Source organism: Carassius gibelio, chromosome B19 (assembly GCF_023724105.1).
Source record: "Carassius gibelio isolate Cgi1373 ecotype wild population from Czech Republic chromosome B19, carGib1.2-hapl.c, whole genome shotgun sequence".
Taxonomy (NCBI): domain Eukaryota; kingdom Metazoa; phylum Chordata; class Actinopteri; order Cypriniformes; family Cyprinidae; genus Carassius; species Carassius gibelio.
The window spans coordinates 2,997,998-3,022,760 of NC_068414.1; the positions used below are offsets into that span (position 1 = coordinate 2,997,998).

Consider the following 24,763-nt stretch of genomic DNA (forward strand, 5'->3'; position numbering starts at 1 on the left):
CGTAAGTGCCCTGAGAAGTGGACATCACATGACATCCCTCCGTGATTCAAGTTCAGAGCGTATGTGTACGTTCAGTTCAAAGTGACTAACACAGAGGTGTACAGAGGTATACAGAGGTATATGATGTCACACTTGTCCATGTGTGAAGACGTTGCGCAGCGCAAATCCGTGAACCAATGTTCCAAAGTGAAGTAAACTTCGACGGATTTCCCCTGCTCAGGGAGTGGGGAGCAATGAACACTGTGTAGGGACCATGTCAATCGCAAGGAGCTCACTTCTAATGAGCTGATTATCCAAATCAGGTGTGCTAACAAAGAGAGACATGCAAAATATGCAGACCTTTGGGGAGCGAGGACTGGAATGGAGAACCGCTTCCTTATTCTTTAAGTCAGTGTGAGAAAAAGAGGTGAGAAGTTGTCTGCGTGACCCAAGTGATGCAAGGTGGTCTGCATAATACAAGAATCCGCACATGCATACTGGCGTAACAAGACCGAGAAGGTCCTTTAACACAAAAGCTAAATCTCTTTGTTAATTCGACAACACAATCGCGGCCAGTGCAAAGGTGCAAGCCCAGAGGAGGGACGGCCTCTTTGCATCAAGCCGGTCATTCGCAGCTATGCTCGTCATTCTTGAAAGGCCAGGGGAATTCGCTCAAATGGTAGAGCGCTCGCTTAGCATGCGAGAGGTAGCGGGATCGATGCCCGCATTCTCCAAGTTGGCTCCTGCCCTTTTACTCACACATCCCTAAATCAGTGGTTTTCAATCCTGTCCTGGAGGAATCCCTGCCCTGCACATGTTGCATTTCCCCTCATCTAACACACCAGTTTCAAATCATCAGCTCATTAATAGAGACTGCAAGACCTGATTTGGGTGTGTCTAATAAGGGAGACATACGAAATGTTCAGGGCAGGGTTGCCTCCAGGAAAGGTTTGAAAACCATTGCCCTAAAGAGACTGACTGAGCACTGACGCAATGCTGCGACACTCCCACGTTAGCCTTTTTTGGGGCTCACAGCTGCCAAAAAGTATTTCAGACATGGTCCTGTGCAAATTGGTTGCAAAACATTGCCATTTTACACACAGTTCCCTAAAGCAGTGGTTTTCAAACCTGTCCTGGAGGCACCCCTGCCCTACACATTTTGAATGTTTCCCTCATCTATCACACCTGTTTCAAATCATCAACTCATTGATAGAGACCGCAAGACCTTATTTGGGTGTGTCTAATAAGGCAGACAATCAAACTGTGCAGGGCAGGGGTGCCTCCAGGACAGGTTTGAGAACCAGTGCCCTAAAGAGACCGACTGGGCATCGATGCAATGCTGCCACAGTCTCTACGTTAGTTAATTTTTTTGGACTCAAAGCTGCCAAAAAGTATTTCAGACATGGTCCTGCGCAAATTGGTTGCAAAAAGTGGTCCCACAGCGATTTGAACTCGGATCACTGGATTCAGAGTGCTAACCATTACACCATGAAACCTTACCTGGAGCAGCCGTTGCTCACAGGGCCACAAAGACTGTCACCAGTGCCAACCTAGTGCTGTTTTTATCTTTTCCTGCGGCAAGAAAGCACACAGGTTCCACCGAGATTCGGACTCAGATCGCTGGATTCAAAGCCCAGAGTGCTGACCATTACACCATGGAACCGAAACTGCTTGTTTGGTGGCCAACTGGGAAACAGATAGCTCCGTGGCAGTGGGGAAGCAGTTATACAGAGAAGTTGGAACCCAGTGATTTTTGGTCACTGGCCCGCCTCAAAAAACGGAAAAGAGTGGGAGATTTTGCCAAAACCCGGGATCGAACCAGGGACCTTTAGATCTTCAGTCTAACGCTCTCCCAACTGAGCTATTTCGGCCACAACAAGCTCCTGCTTAGCAAGCAGGGATTTCAGTGAGATCACCCTACTCTTTGTCACAGGAGAAGAGCAGAGCAGAGATGAGCCCCCAGACAATAAAAACAGCTGGCCAGTACGGGGATCGAACCCGCGACCTTGGCGTTATTAGCACCACGCTCTAACCATCTGAGCTAACCGGGCTCCCTTAGCCATCTGTCTCTACCCGATTGAATAAAAAACTGCCTCAATGTTAGTGAACGCAATGAGACAACAAAGCTTCACGTTTTATCCCTACCAAGGGCTCGTCCGGGATTTGAACCCGGGACCTCTCGCACCCAAAGCGAGAATCATACCCCTAGACCAACGAGCCTTCCTGTGCTGGGCTGAGAAAAAAGAGCTACTGCAGCATCAATAAAAGAAGGAACATGAACTAACGTGGAAGCAATCAAAGACCTCGAGACAGTGTTAAAGGCTAACGAACGCAAGTTGGCCTCTTAACTGACCTAAAAATGTGGCTGTATCTAACATGTAGAGGGATGTTAGGGAGGACAGCTGAAACTGTCAGATGTCACTTAGACCAGCGGTTCTCAATTCCAGTCCTCGAGCCCCCTGCTCTTCAGATTTTGTATGTTTCTCGTATAGCTTCAGACATTTGTTCGATTCAAACGTAAGTGCCCTGAGAAGTGGACATCACATGACATCCCTCCGTGATTCAAGTTCAGAGCGTATGTGTACGTTCAGTTCAAAGTGACTAACACAGAGGTATAAAGAGGTATATGATGTCACACTTGTCCATGTGTGAAGACGTTGCGCAGCGCAAATCCGTGAACCAATGTTCCAAAGTGAAGTAAACTTCGACGGATTTCCCCTGCTCAGGGAGTGGGGAGCAATGAACACTGTGTAGGGACCATGTCAATCGCAAGGAGCTCACTTCTAATGAGCTGATTATCCAAATCAGGTGTGCTAACAAAGAGAGACATGCAAAATATGCAGACCTTTGGGGAGCGAGGACTGGAATGGAGAACCGATTCCTTATTCTTTAAGTCAGTGTGAGAAAAAGAGGTGAGAAGTTGTCTGCGTGACCCAAGTGATGCAAGGTGGTCTGCATAATACAAGAATCCGCACATGCATACTGGCGTAACAAGACCGAGAAGGTCCTTTAACACAAAAGCTAAATCTCTTTGTTAATTCGACAACACAATCGCGGCCAGTGCAAAGGTGCAAGCCCAGAGGAGGGACGGCCTCTTTGCATCAAGCCGGTCATTCGCAGCTATGCTCGTCATTCTTGAAAGGCCAGGGGAATTAGCTCAAATGGTAGAGCGCTCGCTTAGCATGTGAGAGGTAGTGGGATCGATGCCCGCATTCTCCAATTTGGCTCCTGCCCTTTTACTCACACATCCCTAAATCAGTGGTTTTCAGTCCTGTCCTGGAGGCATCCCTGCCCTGCACATTTTGCATTTTCCCTCATCTAACACACCAGTTTCAAATCATCAGCTCATTAATAGAGACTGCAAGACCTGATTTGGGTGTGTCTAATAAGGGAGACATACGAAATGTTCAGGACAGGGTTGCCTCCAGGAAAGGTTTGAAAACCATTGCCCTAAAGAGACCGACTGAGCACTGACGCAATGCTGCGACACTCCCACGTTAGCTTTTTTTGGGGCTCACAGCTGCCAAAAAGTATTTCAGACATGGTCCTGTGCAAATTGGTTGCAAAACATTGCCATTTTACACACAGTTCCCTAAAGCAGTGGTTTTCAAACCTGTCCTGGAGGCACCCCTGCCCTACACATTTTGAATGTTTCCCTCATCTATCACACCTGTTTCAAATCATCAACTCATTGATAGAGACCGCAATACCTTATTTGGGTGTGTCTAATAAGGCAGACAATCAAACTGTGCAGGGCAGGGGTGCCTCCAGGACAGGTTTGAGAACCAGTGCCCTAAAGAGACCGACTGGGCATCGATGCAATGCTGCCACAGTCTCTACGTTAGTTAATTTTTTTGGACTCAAAGCTGCCAAAAAGTATTTCAGACATGGTCCTGCGCAAATTGGTTGCAAAAAGTGGTCCCACCGCGATTTGAACTCGGATCACTGGATTCAGAGTGATAACCAATACACCATGAAACCTTACCTGGAGCAGCCGTTGCTCACAGGGCCACAAAGACTGTCACCAGTGCCAACCTAGTGCTGTTTTTATCTTTTCCTGCGGCAAGAAAGCACACAGGTTCCACCGAGATTCGAACTCAGATCGCTGGATTCAAAGCCCAGAGTGCTGACCATTACACCATGGAACCGAAACTGCTTGTTTGGTGGCCAACTGGGAAACAGATAGCTCCGTGGCAGTGGGGAAGCAGTTATACAGAGAAGTTGGAACCCAGTGATTTTTGGTCACTGGCCCGCCTCAAAAAACGGAAAAGAGTGAGAGATTTTGCCGAAACCCGGGATCGAACCAGGGACCTTTAGATCTTCAGTCTAACGCTCTCCCAACTGAGCTATTTCGGCCACAACAAGCTCCTGCTTAGCAAGCAGGGATTTCAGTGAGATCACCCTACTCTTTGTCACAGGAGAAGAGCAGAGCAGAGATGAGCCCCCAGACAATAAAAACAGCTGGCCAGTACGGGGATCGAACCCGCGACCTTGGCGTTATTAGCACCACGCTCTAACCATCTGAGCTAACCGGCCTCCCTTAGCCATCTGCCTCTACCCGATTGAATAAAAAACTGCCTCAATGTTAGTGAACGCAATGACACAAAAAAGCTTCACGTTTTATCCCTACCAAGGGCTCGTCCGGGATTTGAACCCGGGACCTCTCGCACCCAAAGCGAGAATCATACCCCTAGACCAACGAGCCTTCCTGTGCTGGGCTGAGAAAAAAGAGCTACTGCAGCATCAATAAAAGAAGGAACATGAACTAACGTGGAAGCAATCAAAGACCTCGAGACAGTGTTAAAGGCTAACGAACGCAAGTTGGCCTCTTAACTGACCTAAAAATGTGGCTGTATCTAACATGTAGAGGGATGTTAGGGAGGACAGCTGAAACTGTCAGATGTCACTTAGACCAGCGGTTCTCAATTCCAGTCCTCGAGCCCCCTGCTCTTCAGATTTTGTATGTTTCTCGTATAGCTTCAGACATTTGTTCCATTCAAACGTAAGTGCCCTGAGAAGTGGACATCACATGACATCCCTCCGTGATTCAAGTTCAGAGCGTATGTGTACGTTCAGTTCAAAGTGACTAACACAGAGGTGTACAGAGGTATACAGAGGTATATGATGTCACACTTGTCCATGTGTGAAGACGTTGCGCAGCGCAAATCCGTGAACCAATGTTCCAAAGTGAAGTAAACTTCGACGGATTTCCCCTGCTCAGGGAGTGGGGAGCAATGAACACTGTGTAGGGACCATGTCAATCGCAAGGAGCTCACTTCTAATGAGCTGATTATCCAAATCAGGTGTGCTAACAAAGAGAGACATGCAAAATATGCAGACCTTTGGGAAGCGAGGACTGGAATGGAGATGCGCTTCCTTATTCTTTAAGTCAGTGTGAGAAAAAGAGGTGAGAAGTTGTCTGCGTGACCCGAGTGATGCAAGGTGGTCTGCATAATACAAGAATCCGCACATGCATACTGGCGTAACAAGACCGAGAAGGTCCTTTAACACAAAAGCTAAATCTCTTTGTTAATTCGACAACACAATCGCGGCCAGTGCAAAGGTGCAAGCCCAGAGGAGGGACGGCCTCTTTGCATCAAGCCGGTCATTCGCAGCTATGCTCGTCATTCTTGAAAGGCCAGGGGAATTAGCTCAAATGGTAGAGCGCTCGCTTAGCATGCGAGAGGTAGCGGGATCGATGCCCGCATTCTCCAAGTTGGCTCCTGCCCTTTTACTCACACATCCCTAAATCAGTGGTTTTCAATCCTGTCCTGGAGGCATCCCTGCCCTGCACATTTTGCATTTCCCCTCATCTAACACACCAGTTTCAAATCATCAGCTCATTAATAGAGACTGCAAGACCTGATTTGGGTGTGTCTAATAAGGGAGACATACGAAATGTTCAGGACAGGGTTGCCTCCAGGAAAGGTTTGAAAACCATTGCCCTAAAGAGACCGACTGAGCACTGACGCAATGCTGCGACACTCCCACGTTAGCTTTTTTTGGGTCTCACAGCTGCCAAAAAGTATTTCAGACATGGTCCTGTGCAAATTGGTTGCAAAACATTGCCATTTTACACACAGTTCCCTAAAGCAGTGGTTTTCAAACCTGTCCTGGAGGCACCCCTGCCCTACACATTTTGAATGTTTCCCTCATCTATCACACCTGTTTCAAATCATCAACTCATTGATAGAGACCGCAATACCTTATTTGGGTGTGTCTAATAAGGCAGACAATCAAACTGTGCAGGGCAGGGGTGCCTCCAGGACAGGTTTGAGAACCAGTGCCCTAAAGAGACCGACTGGGCATCGATGCAATGCTGCCACAGTCTCTACGTTAGTTAATTTTTTTGGACTCAAAGCTGCCAAAAAGTATTTCAGACATGGTCCTGCGCAAATTGGTTGCAAAAAGTGGTCCCACCGCGATTTGAACTCGGATCACTGGATTCAGAGTGCTAACCAATACACCATGAAACCTTACCTGGAGCAGCCGTTGCTCACAGGGCCACAAAGACTGTCACCAGTGCCAACCTAGTGCTGTTTTTATCTTTTCCTGCGGCAAGAAAGCACACAGGTTCCACCGAGATTCGAACTCAGATCGCTGGATTCAAAGCCCAGAGTGCTGACCATTACACCATGGAACCGAAACTGCTTGTTTGGTGGCCAACTGGGAAACAGATAGCTCCGTGGCAGTGGGGAAGCAGTTATACAGAGAAGTTGGAACCCAGTGATTTTTGGTCACTGGCCCGCCTCAAAAAACGGAAAAGAGTGAGAGATTTTGCCGAAACCCGGGATCGAACCAGGGACCTTTAGATCTTCAGTCTAACGCTCTCCCAACTCCGCCAAAGCTGGGGAACAATTGTCTGTATAAGAAGGGGGGGAAGAGGGGAGAGAGAGGAAGAGAAGCGCGAGAAATTCAGGAAATCGTAGGTTCGAATCCACGCTGTCACATAAAGTTATGCGTGTATTTGTTAAAAATCGTAAATCGATTGTTTCGTGTCCAAGTTTGATTTTAAAAGTAATGTATTTGAATTTAATTATTGTTTCGTTTCTAAGATTGATTTTGACAGTAATGTTTTTGATTTAATAATTCTTTCGTTTCTAAGATTGATTTTTATTTTATTCTCATTATCATTATCATTAGTCAAAGTGCATTTATTAAGGCAATCATTTCCTGTGGCAGTAGGGACAAAATAACCTCCTTATTACGGCATTCACACTTTATTGTATCATATTACTTACTGCAAAGCTACACGTGACACTGAATTTAACTGTAAACTGAATGTCATTACATTCAATAAAACAAATAAATACAACACACCAGTCAAAGAGAAATATATTTATTAACTATATACATATTTAAAAAAATGTAGGAAAAGTACTAAATTCAATATAAAATTAAGAATTTTAAGTTCACACGCTATATAAAATAAGTACAAAAAAATATATAAATATATACATCAAAATCTACACATTTTGGTATTTTACTTTATACTGCTTCCTCTACACATAAACCTTTCTATAATAATAATAATAATAGTTTAACTTTATTTAATATGTATATATATTTCCATATGTATTATAGTGTATTCACATACATACCCACATGTTTATAATAATAATAATAATAATAATAATAATACAAGATAAAAAAAAGTGCACAGTATAACTCTTTAACATTAAATATGGCTGGAAGATAAAAAACAGAACAGATCCAACCAAGAGAACAAAATGAATGTATCACACATAAATAAATGAGTTATCTTCTCATAATCTGTAACCACTGCTCCTTCGTAATTGTTTCTTTATTAGGGCAATATATTTTGCCTTTGTACTGGCTATGGCCAGTTTCTTGAGTACGAAATTGGCCACACTTTCTGCACGAATTTGCTTTTACAGTGTGATTGTACGATCGTTTGGTTGGAGTGGCTGTGTCATTTGCAGGTGGCTCAGAGGAAATTGCTCCAGGGTTAATGGTGGAAAATGGGGCTGGGCAGGGCACCAGAAACATCTGAGACACAACAGGGGCAGTGGGTGTGTCAGGAACCAATGGGTGTGGTGCTGTCGGCCTGGGACAAATTGTCCTTAGCTGGCTGGACGTGGCTGAATGCTGAGGGTGTACGGCTGATGGCCAGATTGAAGTTGCTGTGGCAGATGTACAGGTAGCTGAGGGCGCAATCTTTCTAAACTTTGTCTTTGCCTGTCCAGCTGTGTCTGGTGGCATCTGGTAGGTATGCAACTGGTGGCTATATTGTGGAGGCACAACAGGCTGTACTCGTGCTGGAGGCAAAACATCCAAAGCCACTGGACGTGCCTCTGGAAGGTCCAGCCCTTGCAACAGCAAGGAGACCTCCTGACCCTTTAAACGGTTATTGTGCCATGTCGTAAGGGTCCTCTGATTTACCTCAACTAGCTGAAGGGTTGTGTCACTCATCACCGTTCCATTGCTCAGGATTAGCTGCCGAATTTTTCTGTAATCACGAAGAATGAGATCCCATCTAGACAGACATTCTGTCCGCTGTTTCTTGGGGCTTCGGTGGATGTTACATAACCTTATGAAAATCATTTCAACAAGGCGACAGCAATTAGGCCACTGTGCTGGAGAGCCGCTAGAACCCAAAACACACCTTTTTGTGCTGTCGACACCAGGAGTGAAGACAGCTTTCTTTTTTGGGGACCTAAAACGTCCTGTAAGTAGCCTGTCTTGATGACGAGCAGCATACACCACCCTGTCTTTATCAAATTTGTCCAGGTTCTGCCACAGACCCACAATGGTCGCAACTTGTTGGTTGGTAAGTGTGAGGCTTGTCTGTGTGCGCAGCTCCACCAGACACTCTGCCAACGCATCCACCCGGTCCATTCCAGGAATGCAGTGTTCGTCAACAGCCTGGAAATATATAACTGTTGGTTAGGTATTTACATGCTGTTAAGTAAGTTTACTGCTTAATGGCAGATAACTAAATGAGTGACAATTCGTATAGAAAAGGAAATTTTACCATTGCTGAGGGCACTGGTGTATCTAAAGGATCCTGGACACTGGGTACTGGTGCAGCTGAAGGAGCCCGGACTCTGAGCAGTGGTGGAGCCTGGACACTGGGCAGTGGTGGAGTCTGGACACTGGGCAGTGGTGCAGCTACACTGGGCACTGGTGCAGCTGAAGGAGCCCGGACTCTGAGCAGTGGTGGAGCCTGGACACTGGGCACTGGTGCAGCTGAAGGAGCCCGGACTCTGAACAATGGTGGAGCCTGGACACTGAGCAGTGATGCAGCTACACTGGGCACTGGTGCAGTTGAAGGAGCCCGGACTCTGAGCAGTGGTGGAGCCTGGACACTGGGCAGTGGTGGAGTCTGGACACTGGGCAGTGGTGTAGTTTGGACACTGGGCAATGGTGGAGTCTGGACACTGGGCAATGGTGGAGTCTGGACACTGGGCAGTGGTGGAGTCTGGACACTGGGCAATGGTGGAGTCTGGACACTGGGCAGTGGTGGAGTCTGGACAATGGGCAGTGGTGGAATTTTGACACTGGGCAGTGGTGCAGCTGTAGGAGCCTGGACACTGGGAACTGGTGCAGCTGGTAGAACTGGTGGACCTGAAAGGACTAAGTCATCTGATGCCACAAGATTTGCCACTGTGGCTTCCTCTCCAAAGAAATCAATGAAACCCTCATCCTTTTCCACTTGCTCCTCCACATCTATCTCCTCCAGCAATTGAGAGGTCCTATCAGAGGTAGGGCACATGTCCTCCAGGGGCTGACTATTCTGCCTCAACAAGTACTGTACTCCAATGAGCTCCCCTGAGGAAATATTTGTAACAGGAAACATTTTTAATGGAAATTATGCAGAAAGGTTTATTTAGAAATGCAGTAAATATTTTGTTGTCCACTTCTGTATGAACAATATATATCTAATTCAGAGGGTATCATAAAAAGACAGGATTACTCTATATTCTACTATGTATTTTATTTTCTGCCCTGAAACCTAGAACACAGAATAATGTATAAATATTCTGGTAGTATAATTTTTCTCTGATATGTCAAAATTACATTATTATTGTCCAAAAGCACTTGTAATTTTACCAAAAACATGCTACATCATGAGCTGCATTTATCAAAATATTTTTACCTGTGTATACTGCAGGTGGAGTGAAGCTAGGGACCAATTTCCTGCCATACAACTTATTGTAGTTCTCATTGACAGAGTAAAACAGCTCCCCTGTGTAAGAGCGCAGAGTTGAACCTCCATCTGCAACAGCAGCTTCAGCCCGGTCCTGATTCCAGCGTAATAAACCTTCCAGGAGATAAATCTGGAAGTTCAGGCTGTTTGCGCTGTTCCCTAGAAAAAGAAATAGAAAGCCAAATATTGCTTTGAGAAAATGCAAAACATAAAATTTAATCTGCAAATATCTTGATAAACAGGAATTAGTGGCAAAATGTGGTATATTCTGACATGACAAACCTGGAATAAATCTGTTTAGGTGGCAGTGAAATGATTCCAGGGATGTGGAGCCTCTGGCACAACGATAAGTTTTTAGAACCACCCCACCCTTGCTTGTAGTTCCAGTTTCAGTATAGAGCGGCACATTTGGAGGGTCTTGGATACAGGTGATGTGCCGCCTCTGGACATTCCAGATGTGCTGCATTCTCACACTGTCAAGTAGAGGAACACCAAGAGCATCATTCCCCTTGCCACCCATGAGCTCTCTGATGAGCATATCAAGGAGGCGGAAAGTGGTTTCTTCTCCCCGTGTTCTCCTCCTGCAGTGCTGGAGCAGCTCAGCTTTAGTTAAATGATGGTCCAGTTCTGCCTCCGACAGAGTAGGCCAGCCCTGTTGGATGAGTTGCTCCCTTTTGGCCTGTCTCAGCAGAGTGAGATCCCCTGCATCCCACTCAAAAATACAGGATGACAGCCTTGCCATAAAAGTAGGGTACAACTGGTGGGCGTCAGTGGTGCACCCTACTGCCAGACGTCGCATAAAATGCCAAATGTCTAGGCGGACGATGACATCTGGCCAGCCGCTGAACCGCCTCTTCAATTTAGTCTCTCCCACTTTCTTGCAACAATCACAGTCCACATAAATGATAGTGGGAGGATCAACACCAGCACTCCGGTATCGCTCCATGAGCCCTGCAGCCATGAGGTCTAACCCAGCCCCTTCATTCGCAGTCAGGACACTCATCAGCACCTGACCTATCTCATTGCCCACTGAGGTAAGCCACTGTGCTGTGCCTTTCGCAGGCCCGCTCAACTTCTTGGTGATCTGAAAGAAACAATAAGCATAGCAAATAATACAACATGCATCCAAATCAGTTACACTGAAAAAAATAAAGCTCTCTTGGTCTAACAATACATTATAGATAAGGGTACAGTCAATTAAGCAGCTTATCTGACCTTCTTAGTTGAATCCATTTTTAAGATTGATCCATACGTGGATGTTATGCTGGCCTTTATGTGATCGAGCCTGTTGAGAATGTCCTGACTATATACAGTGAGGAGCCATTTGTAGCTGGGTACTGAAGCAAGTGGTGGTGGCTCCTGGAAGTGCAGCGGATGCAGGCCACGATTATCAAAAAAGGCCACACACTCTGATGTGTACCGAAGCGCACGTTTCAACCACTCCTCACTGTGGTTCTCTCTCAGCTGGCCGATGATCCTCACTGGGCCATTCCCCATGCCCCTCTCACGCAGCAAGCGAAGAACCCGAATGTCACAGGCATACCTTGGAAAAAAGCATTCATTTAAGTATCTTATTATAAGGTATCTAATTATTGTAGGAAATATTTATCAGAAAGGGTAGCACATAAGTGAAAATGACTGCAAAATAATTACTTGCGTGTGAGGATGACCCTGAATTCAGATCGATGGGCCAGGTCCAACTGCTGCAGCACAGCTTGACTCCAGGACAGATAGCTGGTTCTACACCTGGTGCAGATCAGGGTCTCTGTCACCAGGTTGTAGTATCTGTCAATGTCTAACACCTGTCGTACCCTCCTGTGCAGTCCACCACCACACAGCTGTTGCCTGGCACAGGCAGGGTTAGTACACTGGAGCCGCACCTTCCACAGCTTATATGGCATCCAGAGCAAGAGACGCTGTGAAAAAAACCTATCAGGTGTTGGAGCTTGGTGGTACAACAGGGCTGGTGGTGGGGGGTGATACCACAACTGTAGGTTTTCACGCAGCTCCAGCTTTCCCTTTGCACCAACCCTAAAAAGTGCTTCTGACACCCACTTCTGGTCTTGCTGTGGCATTGTCTGTGGCCACAGAAGGGGGAGATCTTCTGGCTGAGATGAGACCTGCTGATATTATAAAAAACACTGGTTTAAATAAAAGCTAAGAGAGCATTAAATGATGAAGACATGTATATATTTTGAATGAGATCTTACTGGGCTCCTCACAACAGTATTCTCAGAAACAGTTGATGGCGTTGCTGTTTTTTTGATGCGTTGTGAACTCTGAGGTGGAGGAAGGAAGAAGGAAGAGGAGGACTGGATGACGGGCTGATGAGGTTTGGGGGATGGAGGAGGATGAGGATCAGAGGGTGGACATGAAACTGTAGCTGAACTGGAGTGCTCTAACATCTGTGGAGTCAAACATTATGAATAATTTATTAAGGGGATTGCCATGTTTTTAATACATTAAAATTACATAGTGATAAAGTCATGATGACATTATAAAAGTCTTGATGTCTTTTAATATTAACCTGAGAGGTTTTCCTCTGGGTGCTCAAATTAGGTTTTGCTGCTGCCACATGTGAGCCTCCAAACCTTGACTTTTCAAACTAAAAAGATTTGTCATGGTTAGTGATAACAAAACCCTAACACTATAGTTAAAGGTTGAGATGTTTCAGTATCTGCAGTGATGCATGCAATAGTGTGGTCTGCTTACCATTGACAATGTCAGTTTAGGTCTCTTTGCAGGACATGACACATCGCTGACAGAGGGTGTGCTTTGGGCCGGGGTGCTCTGTGATGCTTCCCCTGTGACTGGTGGATGAACCTGTGACACATGCATAAAGTACAAAACAGTCTTCCTAATGTGATTTTAGATATAAAGACACATTGATGTTGCAAACACATCTATCTATTTATGCAACTTGAACCAGGCTAATTGAAGTTACCTTGTGAAAGCCACAAATACATGTCTGAGCTTCCTTCAGAAGAGTGGTCTGTCCCCTCATTTGCAGAGGGCACTTTTCTATCTGTGAACATGAATTATACCTCTGACACTGGATCTCAAAACAGCAATAAGTCATCATAATTATATCAATATAACATTGTATTTACATGTAATTACTTAACCATACACATAAATAAAAATACCACAATGTATTGTCAAAAAAGTTTGTTAGTTTGCCCATGAATCTAGCTGCATAACTTACCTTCTGATACATCTCATGCCATCTTTTTTGTCGGGGAGAAGGTCTATTCCCCTGTGTAGATGGCCAAACTCCTGTTTGGGCAAAACTCTCCAGACGCGCAAGCCATTCAGCATTACTCATGCCTTTGTGAGACTTAGCTGAAGCCATGTCGTTGCCTGAAACACTACATAACACGTTACACTAACTGCCATTGTAGCCTGTAGCATTTACCCTCCTGTTGTGTTCATTTCATGATAGCTAGTTGTGTTCCTGGTCCAGAACGACCGCCATATTATAGCAGATTATAAGTTCATTATAATACACATATTATCTTACATATAACATGTTGTGATTTATTTATTTATTATTTAATGCCATGTCAGCAGCAGGGGCTATATTCATGCCAAGAGGAAACATTTCAATTGCACAATTCAGTCATATATATAATGTCAAAACAATTATATAACATTTATATATATATATATATATATATATATATATATATATATATATATATATATATATATATATATATATATATATATATATATATATATATATATATATGTTTGTATGTATGTGTGTATGTTTGTACAAATATAAAAAAATACATATAATAAGATTATAACAAGAATAAAAGTATAAGAACAATTACATAGAGTCTTAACAAGTTGTGATAGATCTTTCTATTATGGCTGTATGTCTCAATGACCTAGGCTCATACAACACGTTTATGAGTATAAATAAATAAATAAATATATAGCATTATGGATTAATTTGACTAAAACAAATACTCAGATTAAACATATTGTGGTCTTTCAACTGTGTCCATGTGATAAGGGCATGAACCTGAATGTATAAACTTATCCATTCACTTCTTTTGACTGGTCATAACATATGTACAAACATATAACATACGTGTAAAAGTTAAACAAAACATTAACATTTTCCAAATTTATTTTGTGTGTTCAAATGCCGCATTTGGAAAAAGCTGTAGAACCTTATTACAATTAAATAAAAAGCATTTTTTTTTTCATTGAGAAAACTTGTTAATCGGTTAAATTCGACATATTTACAGTTACGTTAGCTCCGGTCGTAATAGTATTTACACATCAGTGACAGTTGACGTTACGTAGTATCAAGCGGTAATCATAGGCTAATTTACATGGCCAATCTTGCTATTCCTAAAGAACAAAAATCCTAAACCATTTCATTCATATCAAGATATAAATAACATACATGAGCGGAATGTAAATAATTTAACGTTACCTGAGCGGAGATTACATGCAATTGGCGAGGACGTGCGTGATTGGTGTATGAGAAATAGACCTTGCCATTTCATTGGACGCGGAAAAATAGAGATCGCAACGTGATTGATTTATAAAAGATAGAAGTCGTAACGTGATTGGTTTTTAAAAGATAGAAGTCGTAACGTGATTGGTTTTCAAAAGATAGAGGTCGTAACGTGATTGGTTTTCAAAAGATAGAGGTCATAACGTGATTGGTTTTTAAAAGATAGAAGTCGGCATACTATTGGATTAATTTTACAGACTTGTGGTTGTCAGGTACCGCCATTTCGGCCACAACAAGCTCCTGCTTAGCAAGCAGGGATTTCAGTGAGATCACCCTACTCTTTGTCACAGGAGAAGAGCAGAGCAGAGATGAGCCCCCAGACAATAAAAACAGCTGGCCAGTACAGGGATCGAACCCGCGACCTTGGCGTTATTAGCACCACGCTCTAACCATCTGAGCTAACCGGCCTCCCTTAGCCATCTGCCTCTACCCGATTGAATAAAAAACTGCCTCAATGTTAGTGAACGCAATGACACAAAAAAGCTTCACGTTTTATCCCTACCAAGGGCTCGTCCGGGATTTGAACCCGGGACCTCTCGCACCCAAAGCGAGAATCATACCCCTAGACCAACGAGCCTTCCTGTGCTGGGCTGAGAAAAAAGAGCTACTGCAGCATCAATAAAAGAAGGAACATGAACTAACGTGGAAGCAATCAAAGACCTCGAGACAGTGTTAAAGGCTAACGAACGCAAGTTGGCCTCTTAACTGACCTAAAAATGTGGCTGTATCTAACATGTAGAGGGATGTTAGGGAGGACAGCTGAAACTGTCAGATGTCACTTAGACCAGCGGTTCTCAATTCCAGTCCTCGAGCCCCCTGCTCTTCAGATTTTGTATGTTTCTCGTATAGCTTCAGACATTTGTTCCATTCAAACGTAAGTGCCCTGAGAAGTGGACATCACATGACATCCCTCCGTGATTCAAGTTCAGAGCGTATGTGTACGTTCAGTTCAAAGTGACTAACACAGAGGTGTACAGAGGTATACAGAGGTATATGATGTCACACTTGTCCATGTGTGAAGACGTTGCGCAGCGCAAATCCGTGAACCAATGTTCCAAAGTGAAGTAAACTTCGACGGATTTCCCCTGCTCAGGGAGTGGGGAGCAATGAACACTGTGTAGGGACCATGTCAATCGCAAGGAGCTCACTTCTAATGAGCTGATTATCCAAATCAGGTGTGCTAACAAAGAGAGACATGCAAAATATGCAGACCTTTGGGAAGCGAGGACTGGAATGGAGATGCGCTTCCTTATTCTTTAAGTCAGTGTGAGAAAAAGAGGTGAGAAGTTGTCTGCGTGACCCGAGTGATGCAAGGTGGTCTGCATAATACAAGAATCCGCACATGCATACTGGCGTAACAAGACCGAGAAGGTCCTTTAACACAAAAGCTAAATCTCTTTGTTAATTCGACAACACAATCGCGGCCAGTGCAAAGGTGCAAGCCCAGAGGAGGGACGGCCTCTTTGCATCAAGCCGGTCATTCGCAGCTATGCTCGTCATTCTTGAAAGGCCAGGGGAATTAGCTCAAATGGTAGAGCGCTCGCTTAGCATGCGAGAGGTAGCGGGATCGATTCCCGCATTCTCCAAGTTGGCTCCTGCCCTTTTACTCACACATCCCTAAATCAGTGGTTTTCAATCCTGTCCTGGAGGCATCCCTGCCCTGCACATTTTGCATTTCCCCTCATCTAACACACCAGTTTCAAATCATCAGCTCATTAATAGAGACTGCAAGACCTGATTTGGGTGTGTCTAATAAGGGAGACATACGAAATGTTCAGGACAGGGTTGCCTCCAGGAAAGGTTTGAAAACCATTGCCCTAAAGAGACCGACTGAGCACTGACGCAATGCTGCGACACTCCCACGTTAGCTTTTTTTGGGTCTCACAGCTGCCAAAAAGTATTTCAGACATGGTCCTGTGCAAATTGGTTGCAAAACATTGCCATTTTACACACAGTTCCCTAAAGCAGTGGTTTTCAAACCTGTCCTGGAGGCACCCCTGCCCTACACATTTTGAATGTTTCCCTCATCTATCACACCTGTTTCAAATCATCAACTCATTGATAGAGACCGCAATACCTTATTTGGGTGTGTCTAATAAGGCAGACAATCAAACTGTGCAGGGCAGGGGTGCCTCCAGGACAGGTTTGAGAACCAGTGCCCTAAAGAGACCGACTGGGCATCGATGCAATGCTGCCACAGTCTCTACGTTAGTTAATTTTTTTGGACTCAAAGCTGCCAAAAAGTATTTCAGACATGGTCCTGCGCAAATTGGTTGCAAAAAGTGGTCCCACCGCGATTTGAACTCGGATCACTGGATTCAGAGTGCTAACCAATACACCATGAAACCTTACCTGGAGCAGCCGTTGCTCACAGGGCCACAAAGACTGTCACCAGTGCCAACCTAGTGCTGTTTTTATCTTTTCCTGCGGCAAGAAAGCACACAGGTTCCACCGAGATTCGAACTCAGATCGCTGGATTCAAAGCCCAGAGTGCTGACCATTACACCATGGAACCGAAACTGCTTGTTTGGTGGCCAACTGGGAAACAGATAGCTCCGTGGCAGTGGGGAAGCAGTTATACAGAGAAGTTGGAACCCAGTGATTTTTGGTCACTGGCCCGCCTCAAAAAACGGAAAAGAGTGAGAGATTTTGCCGAAACCCGGGATCGAACCAGGGACCTTTAGATCTTCAGTCTAACGCTCTCCCAACTCCGCCAAAGCTGGGGAACAATTGTCTGTATAAGAAGGGGGGGAAGAGGGGAGAGAGAGGAAGAGAAGCGCGAGAAATTCAGGAAATCGTAGGTTCGAATCCACGCTGTCACATAAAGTTATGCGTGTATTTGTTAAAAATCGTAAATCGATTGTTTCGTGTCCAAGTTTGATTTTAAAAGTAATGTATTTGAATTTAATTATTGTTTCGTTTCTAAGATTGATTTTGACAGTAATGTTTTTGATTTAATAATTCTTTCGTTTCTAAGATTGATTTTTATTTTATTCTCATTATCATTATCATTAGTCAAAGTGCATTTATTAAGGCAATCATTTCCTGTGGCAGTAGGGACAAAATAACCTCCTTATTACGGCATTCACACTTTATTGTATCATATTACTTACTGCAAAGCTACACGTGACACTGAATTTAACTGTAAACTGAATGTCATTACATTCAATAAAACAAATAAATACAACACACCAGTCAAAGAGAAATATATTTATTAACTATATACATATTTAAAAAAATGTAGGAAAAGTACTAAATTCAATATAAAATTAAGAATTTTAAGTTCACACGCTATATAAAATAAGTACAAAAAAATATATAAATATATACATCAAAATCTACACATTTTGGTATTTTACTTTATACTGCTTCCTCTACACATAAACCTTTCTATAATAATAATAATAATAGTTTAACTTTATTTAATATGTATATATATTTCCATATGTATTATAGTGTATTCACATACATACCCACATGTTTATAATAATAATAATAATAATAATAATAATAATAATACAAGATAAAAAAAAGTGCACAGTATAACTCTTTAACATTAAATATGGCTGGAAGATAAAAAACAGAACAGATCCAACCAAGAGAACAAAATGAATGTATCACACATAAATAAATGAGTTATCTTCTCATAATCTGTAACCACTGCTCCTTCGTAATTGTTTCTTTATTAGGGCAATATATTTTGCCTTTGTACTGGCTATGGCCAGTTTCTTGAGTACGAAATTGGCCACACTTTCTGCACGAATTTGCTTTTACAGTGCGATTGTACGATCGTTTGGTTGGAGTGGCTGTGTCATTTGCAGGTGGCTCAGAGGAAATTGCTCCAGGGTTAATGGTGGAAAATGGGGCTGGGCAGGGCACCAGAAACATCTGAGACACAACAGGGGCAGTGGGTGTGTCAGGAACCAATGGGTGTGGTGCTGTCGGCCTGGGACAAATTGTCCTTAGCTGGCTGGACGTGGCTGAATGCTGAGGGTGTACGGCTGATGGCCAGATTGAAGTTGCTGTGGCAGATGTACAGGTAGCTGAGGGCGCAATCTTTCTAAACTTTGTCTTTGCCTGTCCAGCTGTGTCTGGTGGCATCTGGTAGGTATGCAACTGGTGGCTATATTGTGGAGGCACAACAGGCTGTACTCGTGCTGGAGGCAAAACATCCAAAGCCACTGGACGTGCCTCTGGAAGGTCCAGCCCTTGCAACAGCAAGGAGACCTCCTGACCCTTTAAACGGTTATTGTGCCATGTCGTAAGGGTCCTCTGATTTACCTCAACTAGCTGAAGGGTTGTGTCACTCATCACCGTTCCATTGCTCAGGATTAGCTGCCGAATTTTTCTGTAATCACGAAGAATGAGATCCCATCTAGACAGACATTCTGTCCGCTGTTTCTTGGGGCTTCGGTGGATGTTACATAACCTTATGAAAATCATTTCAACAAGGCGACAGCAATTAGGCCACTGTGCTGGAGAGCCGCTAGAACCCAAAACACACCTTTTTGTGCTGTCGACACCAGGAGTGAAGACAGCTTTCTTTTTTGGGGACCTAAAACGTCCTGTAAGTAGCCTGTCTTGATGACGAGCAGCATACACCACCCTGTCTTTATCAAATTTGTCCAGGTTCTGCCACAGACCCACAATGGTCGCAACTTGTTGGTTGGTAAGTGTGAGGCTTGTCTGTGTGCGCAGCTCCACCAGACACTCTGCCAACGCATCCACCCGGTCCATTCCAGGAATGCAGTGTTCGTCAACAGCCTGGAAATATATAACTGTTGGTTAGGTATTTACATGCTGTTAAGTAAGTTTACTGCTTAATGGCAGATAACTAAATGAGTGACAATTCGTATAGAAAAGGAAATTTTACCATTGCTGAGGGCACTGGTGTATCTAAAGGATCCTGGACACTGGGTACTGGTGCAGCTGAAGGAGCCCGGACTCTGAGCAGTGGTGGAGCCTGGACACTGGGCAGTGGTGGAGTCTGGACACTGGGCAGTGGTGCAGCTACACTGGGCACTGGTGCAGCTGAAGGAGCCCGGACTCTGAGCAGTGGTGGAGCCTGGACACTGGGCACTGGTGCAGCTGAAGGAGCCCGGACTCTGAACAATGGTGGAGCCTGGACACTGAGCAGTGATGCAGCTACACTGGGCACTGGTGCAGTTGAAGGAGCCCGGACTCTGAGCAGTGGTGGAGCCTGGACACTGGGCAGTGGTGGAGTCTGGACACTGGGCAGTGGTGTAGTTTGGACACTGGGCAATGGTGGAGTCTGGACACTGGGCAATGGTGGAGTCTGGACACTGGGCAGTGGTGGAGTCTGGACACTGGGCAATGGTGGAGTCTGGACACTGGGCAGTGGTGGAGTCTGGACAATGGGCAGTGGTGGAATTTTGACACTGGGCAGTGGTGCAGCTGTAGGAGCCTGGACACTGGGAACTGGTGCAGCTGGTAGAACTGGTGGACCTGAAAGGACTAAGTCATCTGATGCCACAAGATTTGCCACTGTGGCTTCCTCTCCAAAGAAATCAATGAAACCCTCATCCTTTTCCACTTGCTCCTCCACATCTATCTCCTCCAGCAATTGAGAGGTCCTATCAGAGGTAGGGCACATGTCCTCCAGGGGCTGACTATTCTGCCTCAACAAGTACTGTACTCCAATGAGCTCCCCTGAGGAAATATTTGTAACAGGAAACATTTTTAATGGAAATTATGCAGAAAGGTTTATTTAGAAATGCAGTAAATATTTTGTTGTCCACTTCTGTATGAACAATATATATCTAATTCAGAGGGTATCATAAAAAGACAGGATTACTCTATATTCTACTATGTATTTTATTTTCTGCCCTGAAACCTAGAACACAGAATAATGTATAAATATTCTGGTAGTATAATTTTTCTCTGATATGTCAAAATTACATTATTATTGTCCAAAAGCACTTGTAATTTTACCAAAAACATGCTACATCATGAGCTGCATTTATCAAAATATTTTTACCTGTGTATACTGCAGGTGGAGTGAAGCTAGGGACCAATTTCCTGCCATACAACTTATTGTAGTTCTCATTGACAGAGTAAAACAGCTCCCCTGTGTAAGAGCGCAGAGTTGAACCTCCATCTGCAACAGCAGCTTCAGCCCGGTCCTGATTCCAGCGTAATAAACCTTCCAGGAGATAAATCTGGAAGTTCAGGCTGTTTGCGCTGTTCCCTAGAAAAAGAAATAGAAAGCCAAATATTGCTTTGAGAAAATGCAAAACATAAAATTTAATCTGCAAATATCTTGATAAACAGGAATTAGTGGCAAAATGTGGTATATTCTGACATGACAAACCTGGAATAAATCTGTTTAGGTGGCAGTGAAATGATTCCAGGGATGTGGAGCCTCTGGCACAACGATAAGTTTTTAGAACCACCCCACCCTTGCTTGTAGTTCCAGTTTCAGTATAGAGCGGCACATTTGGAGGGTCTTGGATACAGGTGATGTGCTGCCTCTGGACATTCCAGATGTGCTGCATTCTCACACTGTCAAGTAGAGGAACACCAAGAGCATCATTCCCCTTGCCACCCATGAGCTCTCTGATGAGCATATCAAGGAGGCGGAAAGTGGTTTCTTCTCCCCGTGTTCTCCTCCTGCAGTGCTGGAGCAGCTCAGCTTTAGTTAAATGATGGTCCAGTTCTGCCTCCGACAGAGTAGGCCAGCCCTGTTGGATGAGTTGCTCCCTTTTGGCCTGTCTCAGCAGAGTGAGATCCCCTGCATCCCACTCAAAAATACAGGATGACAGCCTTGCCATAAAAGTAGGGTACAACTGGTGGGCGTCAGTGGTGCACCCTACTGCCAGACGTCGCATAAAATGCCAAATGTCTAGGCGGACGATGACATCTGGCCAGCCGCTGAACCGCCTCTTCAATTTAGTCTCTCCCACTTTCTTGCAACAATCACAGTCCACATAAATGATAGTGGGAGGATCAACACCAGCACTCCGGTATCGCTCCATGAGCCCTGCAGCCATGAGGTCTAACCCAGCCCCTTCATTCGCAGTCAGGACACTCATCAGCACCTGACCTATCTCATTGCCCACTGAGGTAAGCCACTGTGCTGTGCCTTTCGCAGGCCCGCTCAACTTCTTGGTGATCTGAAAGAAACAATAAGCATAGCAAATAATACAACATGCATCCAAATCAGTTACACTGAAAAAAATAAAGCTCTCTTGGTCTAACAATACATTATAGATAAGGGTACAGTCAATTAAGCAGCTTATCTGACCTTCTTAGTTGAATCCATTTTTAAGATTGATCCATACGTGGATGTTATGCTGGCCTTTATGTGATCGAGCCTGTTGAGAATGTCCTGACTATATACAGTGAGGAGCCATTTGTAGCTGGGTACTGAAGCAAGTGGTGGTGGCTCCTGGAAGTGCAGCGGATGCAGGCCACGATTATCAAAAAAGGCCACACACTCTGATGTGTACCGAAGCGCACGTTTCAACCACTCCTCACTGTGGTTCTCTCTCAGCTGGCCGATGATCCTCACTGGGCCATTCCCCATGCCCCTCTCACGCAGCAAGCGAAGAACCCGAATGTCACAGGCATACCTTGGAAAAAAGCATTCATTTAAGTATCTTATTATAAGGTATCTAATTATTGTAGGAAATATTTATCAGAAAGGGTAGCACATAAGTGAAAATGACTGCAAAATAATTACTTGCGTGTGAGGATGACCCTGAATTCAGATCGATGGGCCAGGTCCAACTGCTGCAGCACAGCTTGACTCCAGGACAGATAGCTGGTTCTACACCTGGTGCAGATCAGGGTCTCTGTCACCAGGTTGTAGTATCTGTCAATGTCTAACACCTGTCGTACCCTCCTGTGCAGTCCACCACCACACAGCTGTTGCCTGGCACAGGCAGGGTTAGTACACTGGAGCCGCACCTTCCACAGCTTATATGGCATCCAGAGCAAGAGACGCTGTGAAAAAAACCTATCAGGTGTTGGAGCTTGGTGGTACAACAGGGCTGGTGGTGGGGGGTGATACCACAACTGTAGGTTTTCACGCAGCTCCAGCTTTCCCTTTGCACCAACCCTAAAAAGTGCTTCTGACACCCACTTCTGGTCTTGCTGTGGCATTGTCTGTGGCCACAGAAGGGGGAGATCTTCTGGCTGAGATGAGACCTGCTGATATTATAAAAAACACTGGTTTAAATAAAAGCTAAGAGAGCATTAAATGATGAAGACATGTATATATTTTGAATGAGATCTTACTGGGCTCCTCACAACAGTATTCTCAGAAACAGTTGATGGCGTTGCTGTTTTTTTGATGCGTTGTGAACTCTGAGGTGGAGGAAGGAAGAAGGAAGAGGAGGACTGGATGACGGGCTGATGAGGTTTGGGGGATGGAGGAGGATGAGGATCAGAGGGTGGACATGAAACTGTAGCTGAACTGGAGTGCTCTAACATCTGTGGAGTCAAACATTATGAATAATTTATTAAGGGGATTGCCATGTTTTTAATACATTAAAATTACATAGTGATAAAGTCATGATGACATTATAAAAGTCTTGATGTCTTTTAATATTAACCTGAGAGGTTTTCCTCTGGGTGCTCAAATTAGGTTTTGCTGCTGCCACATGTGAGCCTCCAAACCTTGACTTTTCAAACTAAAAAGATTTGTCATGGTTAGTGATAACAAAACCCTAACACTATAGTTAAAGGTTGAGATGTTTCAGTATCTGCAGTGATGCATGCAATAGTGTGGTCTGCTTACCATTGACAATGTCAGTTTAGGTCTCTTTGCAGGACATGACACATCGCTGACAGAGGGTGTGCTTTGGGCCGGGGTGCTCTGTGATGCTTCCCCTGTGACTGGTGGATGAACCTGTGACACATGCATAAAGTACAAAACAGTCTTCCTAATGTGATTTTAGATATAAAGACACATTGATGTTGCAAACACATCTATCTATTTATGCAACTTGAACCAGGCTAATTGAAGTTACCTTGTGAAAGCCACAAATACATGTCTGAGCTTCCTTCAGAAGAGTGGTCTGTCCCCTCATTTGCAGAGGGCACTTTTCTATCTGTGAACATGAATTATACCTCTGACACTGGATCTCAAAACAGCAATAAGTCATCATAATTATATCAATATAACATTGTATTTACATGTAATTACTTAACCATACACATAAATAAAAATACCACAATGTATTGTCAAAAAAGTTTGTTAGTTTGCCCATGAATCTAGCTGCATAACTTACCTTCTGATACATCTCATGCCATCTTTTTTGTCGGGGAGAAGGTCTATTCCCCTGTGTAGATGGCCAAACTCCTGTTTGGGCAAAACTCTCCAGACGCGCAAGCCATTCAGCATTACTCATGCCTTTGTGAGACTTAGCTGAAGCCATGTCGTTGCCTGAAACACTACATAACACGTTACACTAACTGCCATTGTAGCCTGTAGCATTTACCCTCCTGTTGTGTTCATTTCATGATAGCTAGTTGTGTTCCTGGTCCAGAACGACCGCCATATTATAGCAGATTATAAGTTCATTATAATACACATATTATCTTACATATAACATGTTGTGATTTATTTATTTATTATTTAATGCCATGTCAGCAGCAGGGGCTATATTCATGCCAAGAGGAAACATTTCAATTGCACAATTCAGTCATATATATAATGTCAAAACAATTATATAACATTTATATATATATATATATATATATATATATATATATATATATATATATATATATATATATATATATATATATATATATATATATATATATATATATATATATATATATATATATGTTTGTATGTATGTGTGTATGTTTGTACAAATATAAAAAAATACATATAATAAGATTATAACAAGAATAAAAGTATAAGAACAATTACATAGAGTCTTAACAAGTTGTGATAGATCTTTCTATTATGGCTGTATGTCTCAATGACCTAGGCTCATACAACACGTTTATGAGTATAAATAAATAAATAAATAAATATATAGCATTATGGATTAATTTGACTAAAACAAATACTCAGATTAAACATATTGTGGTCTTTCAAC

At 43.8% G+C, this 24,763-nt stretch overlaps 2 protein-coding genes and 14 non-coding genes across 18 annotated transcripts; 2 read left to right on the plus strand and 14 right to left on the minus strand.

The window, feature by feature from the left end:
- Positions 1 to 1,570: 1,570 nt before the first annotated feature.
- trnaq-uug (transfer RNA glutamine (anticodon UUG)) lies at positions 1,571 to 1,642 on the minus strand. The gene has a single exon. It is a non-coding gene; the product is annotated as a tRNA-Gln (tRNA).
- Positions 1,643 to 1,777: 135 nt separating this feature from the next.
- trnaf-gaa (transfer RNA phenylalanine (anticodon GAA)) lies at positions 1,778 to 1,850 on the minus strand. Its single transcript has one exon. It is a non-coding gene; the product is annotated as a tRNA-Phe (tRNA).
- Positions 1,851 to 1,956: 106 nt separating this feature from the next.
- On the minus strand, positions 1,957 to 2,030 carry trnai-aau (transfer RNA isoleucine (anticodon AAU)). The gene has a single exon. It is a non-coding gene; the product is annotated as a tRNA-Ile (tRNA).
- A 97-nt stretch (positions 2,031 to 2,127) lies between these two features.
- trnap-ugg (transfer RNA proline (anticodon UGG)) lies at positions 2,128 to 2,199 on the minus strand. The gene has a single exon. It is a non-coding gene; the product is annotated as a tRNA-Pro (tRNA).
- Positions 2,200 to 4,055: 1,856 nt separating this feature from the next.
- On the minus strand, positions 4,056 to 4,127 carry trnaq-uug (transfer RNA glutamine (anticodon UUG)). The gene has a single exon. It is a non-coding gene; the product is annotated as a tRNA-Gln (tRNA).
- A 135-nt stretch (positions 4,128 to 4,262) lies between these two features.
- trnaf-gaa (transfer RNA phenylalanine (anticodon GAA)) lies at positions 4,263 to 4,335 on the minus strand. The gene has a single exon. It is a non-coding gene; the product is annotated as a tRNA-Phe (tRNA).
- A 106-nt stretch (positions 4,336 to 4,441) lies between these two features.
- On the minus strand, positions 4,442 to 4,515 carry trnai-aau (transfer RNA isoleucine (anticodon AAU)). The gene has a single exon. It is a non-coding gene; the product is annotated as a tRNA-Ile (tRNA).
- A 97-nt stretch (positions 4,516 to 4,612) lies between these two features.
- trnap-ugg (transfer RNA proline (anticodon UGG)) lies at positions 4,613 to 4,684 on the minus strand. Its single transcript has one exon. It is a non-coding gene; the product is annotated as a tRNA-Pro (tRNA).
- Positions 4,685 to 5,620: 936 nt separating this feature from the next.
- On the plus strand, positions 5,621 to 5,693 carry trnaa-agc (transfer RNA alanine (anticodon AGC)). Its single transcript has one exon. It is a non-coding gene; the product is annotated as a tRNA-Ala (tRNA).
- Positions 5,694 to 6,550: 857 nt separating this feature from the next.
- On the minus strand, positions 6,551 to 6,622 carry trnaq-uug (transfer RNA glutamine (anticodon UUG)). The gene has a single exon. It is a non-coding gene; the product is annotated as a tRNA-Gln (tRNA).
- Positions 6,623 to 7,567: 945 nt separating this feature from the next.
- Positions 7,568 to 13,783, minus strand: LOC127978601 (uncharacterized). 3 transcript variants are annotated; one of them, XM_052583374.1, is made up of 11 exons: positions 13,356 to 13,783; positions 13,095 to 13,175; positions 12,863 to 12,973; positions 12,678 to 12,755; positions 12,373 to 12,555; positions 11,804 to 12,273; positions 11,366 to 11,693; positions 10,433 to 11,234; positions 10,100 to 10,309; positions 8,975 to 9,771; positions 7,568 to 8,865 (listed from the first exon to the last, which is right to left on the minus strand). In XM_052583374.1, the coding sequence occupies exons 1-11, from the start codon at positions 13,500 to 13,502 to the stop codon at positions 7,738 to 7,740; spliced, it is 4,335 nt and encodes a 1,444-aa protein (XP_052439334.1). In that variant the 5' UTR covers positions 13,503 to 13,783; the 3' UTR covers positions 7,568 to 7,737. The 3 variants fall into 3 exon arrangements, with proteins under 3 accessions (XP_052439334.1, XP_052439333.1, XP_052439331.1); XM_052583373.1 differs by having other exon boundaries at positions 11,804 to 12,270; positions 12,361 to 12,555; XM_052583371.1 differs by having other exon boundaries at positions 12,361 to 12,555.
- A 1,238-nt stretch (positions 13,784 to 15,021) lies between these two features.
- Positions 15,022 to 15,095, minus strand: trnai-aau (transfer RNA isoleucine (anticodon AAU)). Its single transcript has one exon. It is a non-coding gene; the product is annotated as a tRNA-Ile (tRNA).
- A 97-nt stretch (positions 15,096 to 15,192) lies between these two features.
- Positions 15,193 to 15,264, minus strand: trnap-ugg (transfer RNA proline (anticodon UGG)). The gene has a single exon. It is a non-coding gene; the product is annotated as a tRNA-Pro (tRNA).
- A 936-nt stretch (positions 15,265 to 16,200) lies between these two features.
- trnaa-agc (transfer RNA alanine (anticodon AGC)) lies at positions 16,201 to 16,273 on the plus strand. The gene has a single exon. It is a non-coding gene; the product is annotated as a tRNA-Ala (tRNA).
- Positions 16,274 to 17,130: 857 nt separating this feature from the next.
- On the minus strand, positions 17,131 to 17,202 carry trnaq-uug (transfer RNA glutamine (anticodon UUG)). The gene has a single exon. It is a non-coding gene; the product is annotated as a tRNA-Gln (tRNA).
- Positions 17,203 to 18,025: 823 nt separating this feature from the next.
- On the minus strand, positions 18,026 to 24,369 carry LOC127979560 (uncharacterized). Its single transcript, XM_052585094.1, has 11 exons — positions 23,942 to 24,369; positions 23,681 to 23,761; positions 23,449 to 23,559; positions 23,264 to 23,341; positions 22,947 to 23,141; positions 22,390 to 22,859; positions 21,952 to 22,279; positions 21,019 to 21,820; positions 20,686 to 20,895; positions 19,561 to 20,357; positions 18,026 to 19,451 (listed from the first exon to the last, which is right to left on the minus strand). Exons 1-11 carry the CDS (start codon positions 24,086 to 24,088, stop codon positions 18,324 to 18,326), a joined length of 4,347 nt encoding a protein of 1,448 aa, XP_052441054.1. The 5' UTR covers positions 24,089 to 24,369; the 3' UTR covers positions 18,026 to 18,323.
- Positions 24,370 to 24,763: the final 394 nt, after the last annotated feature.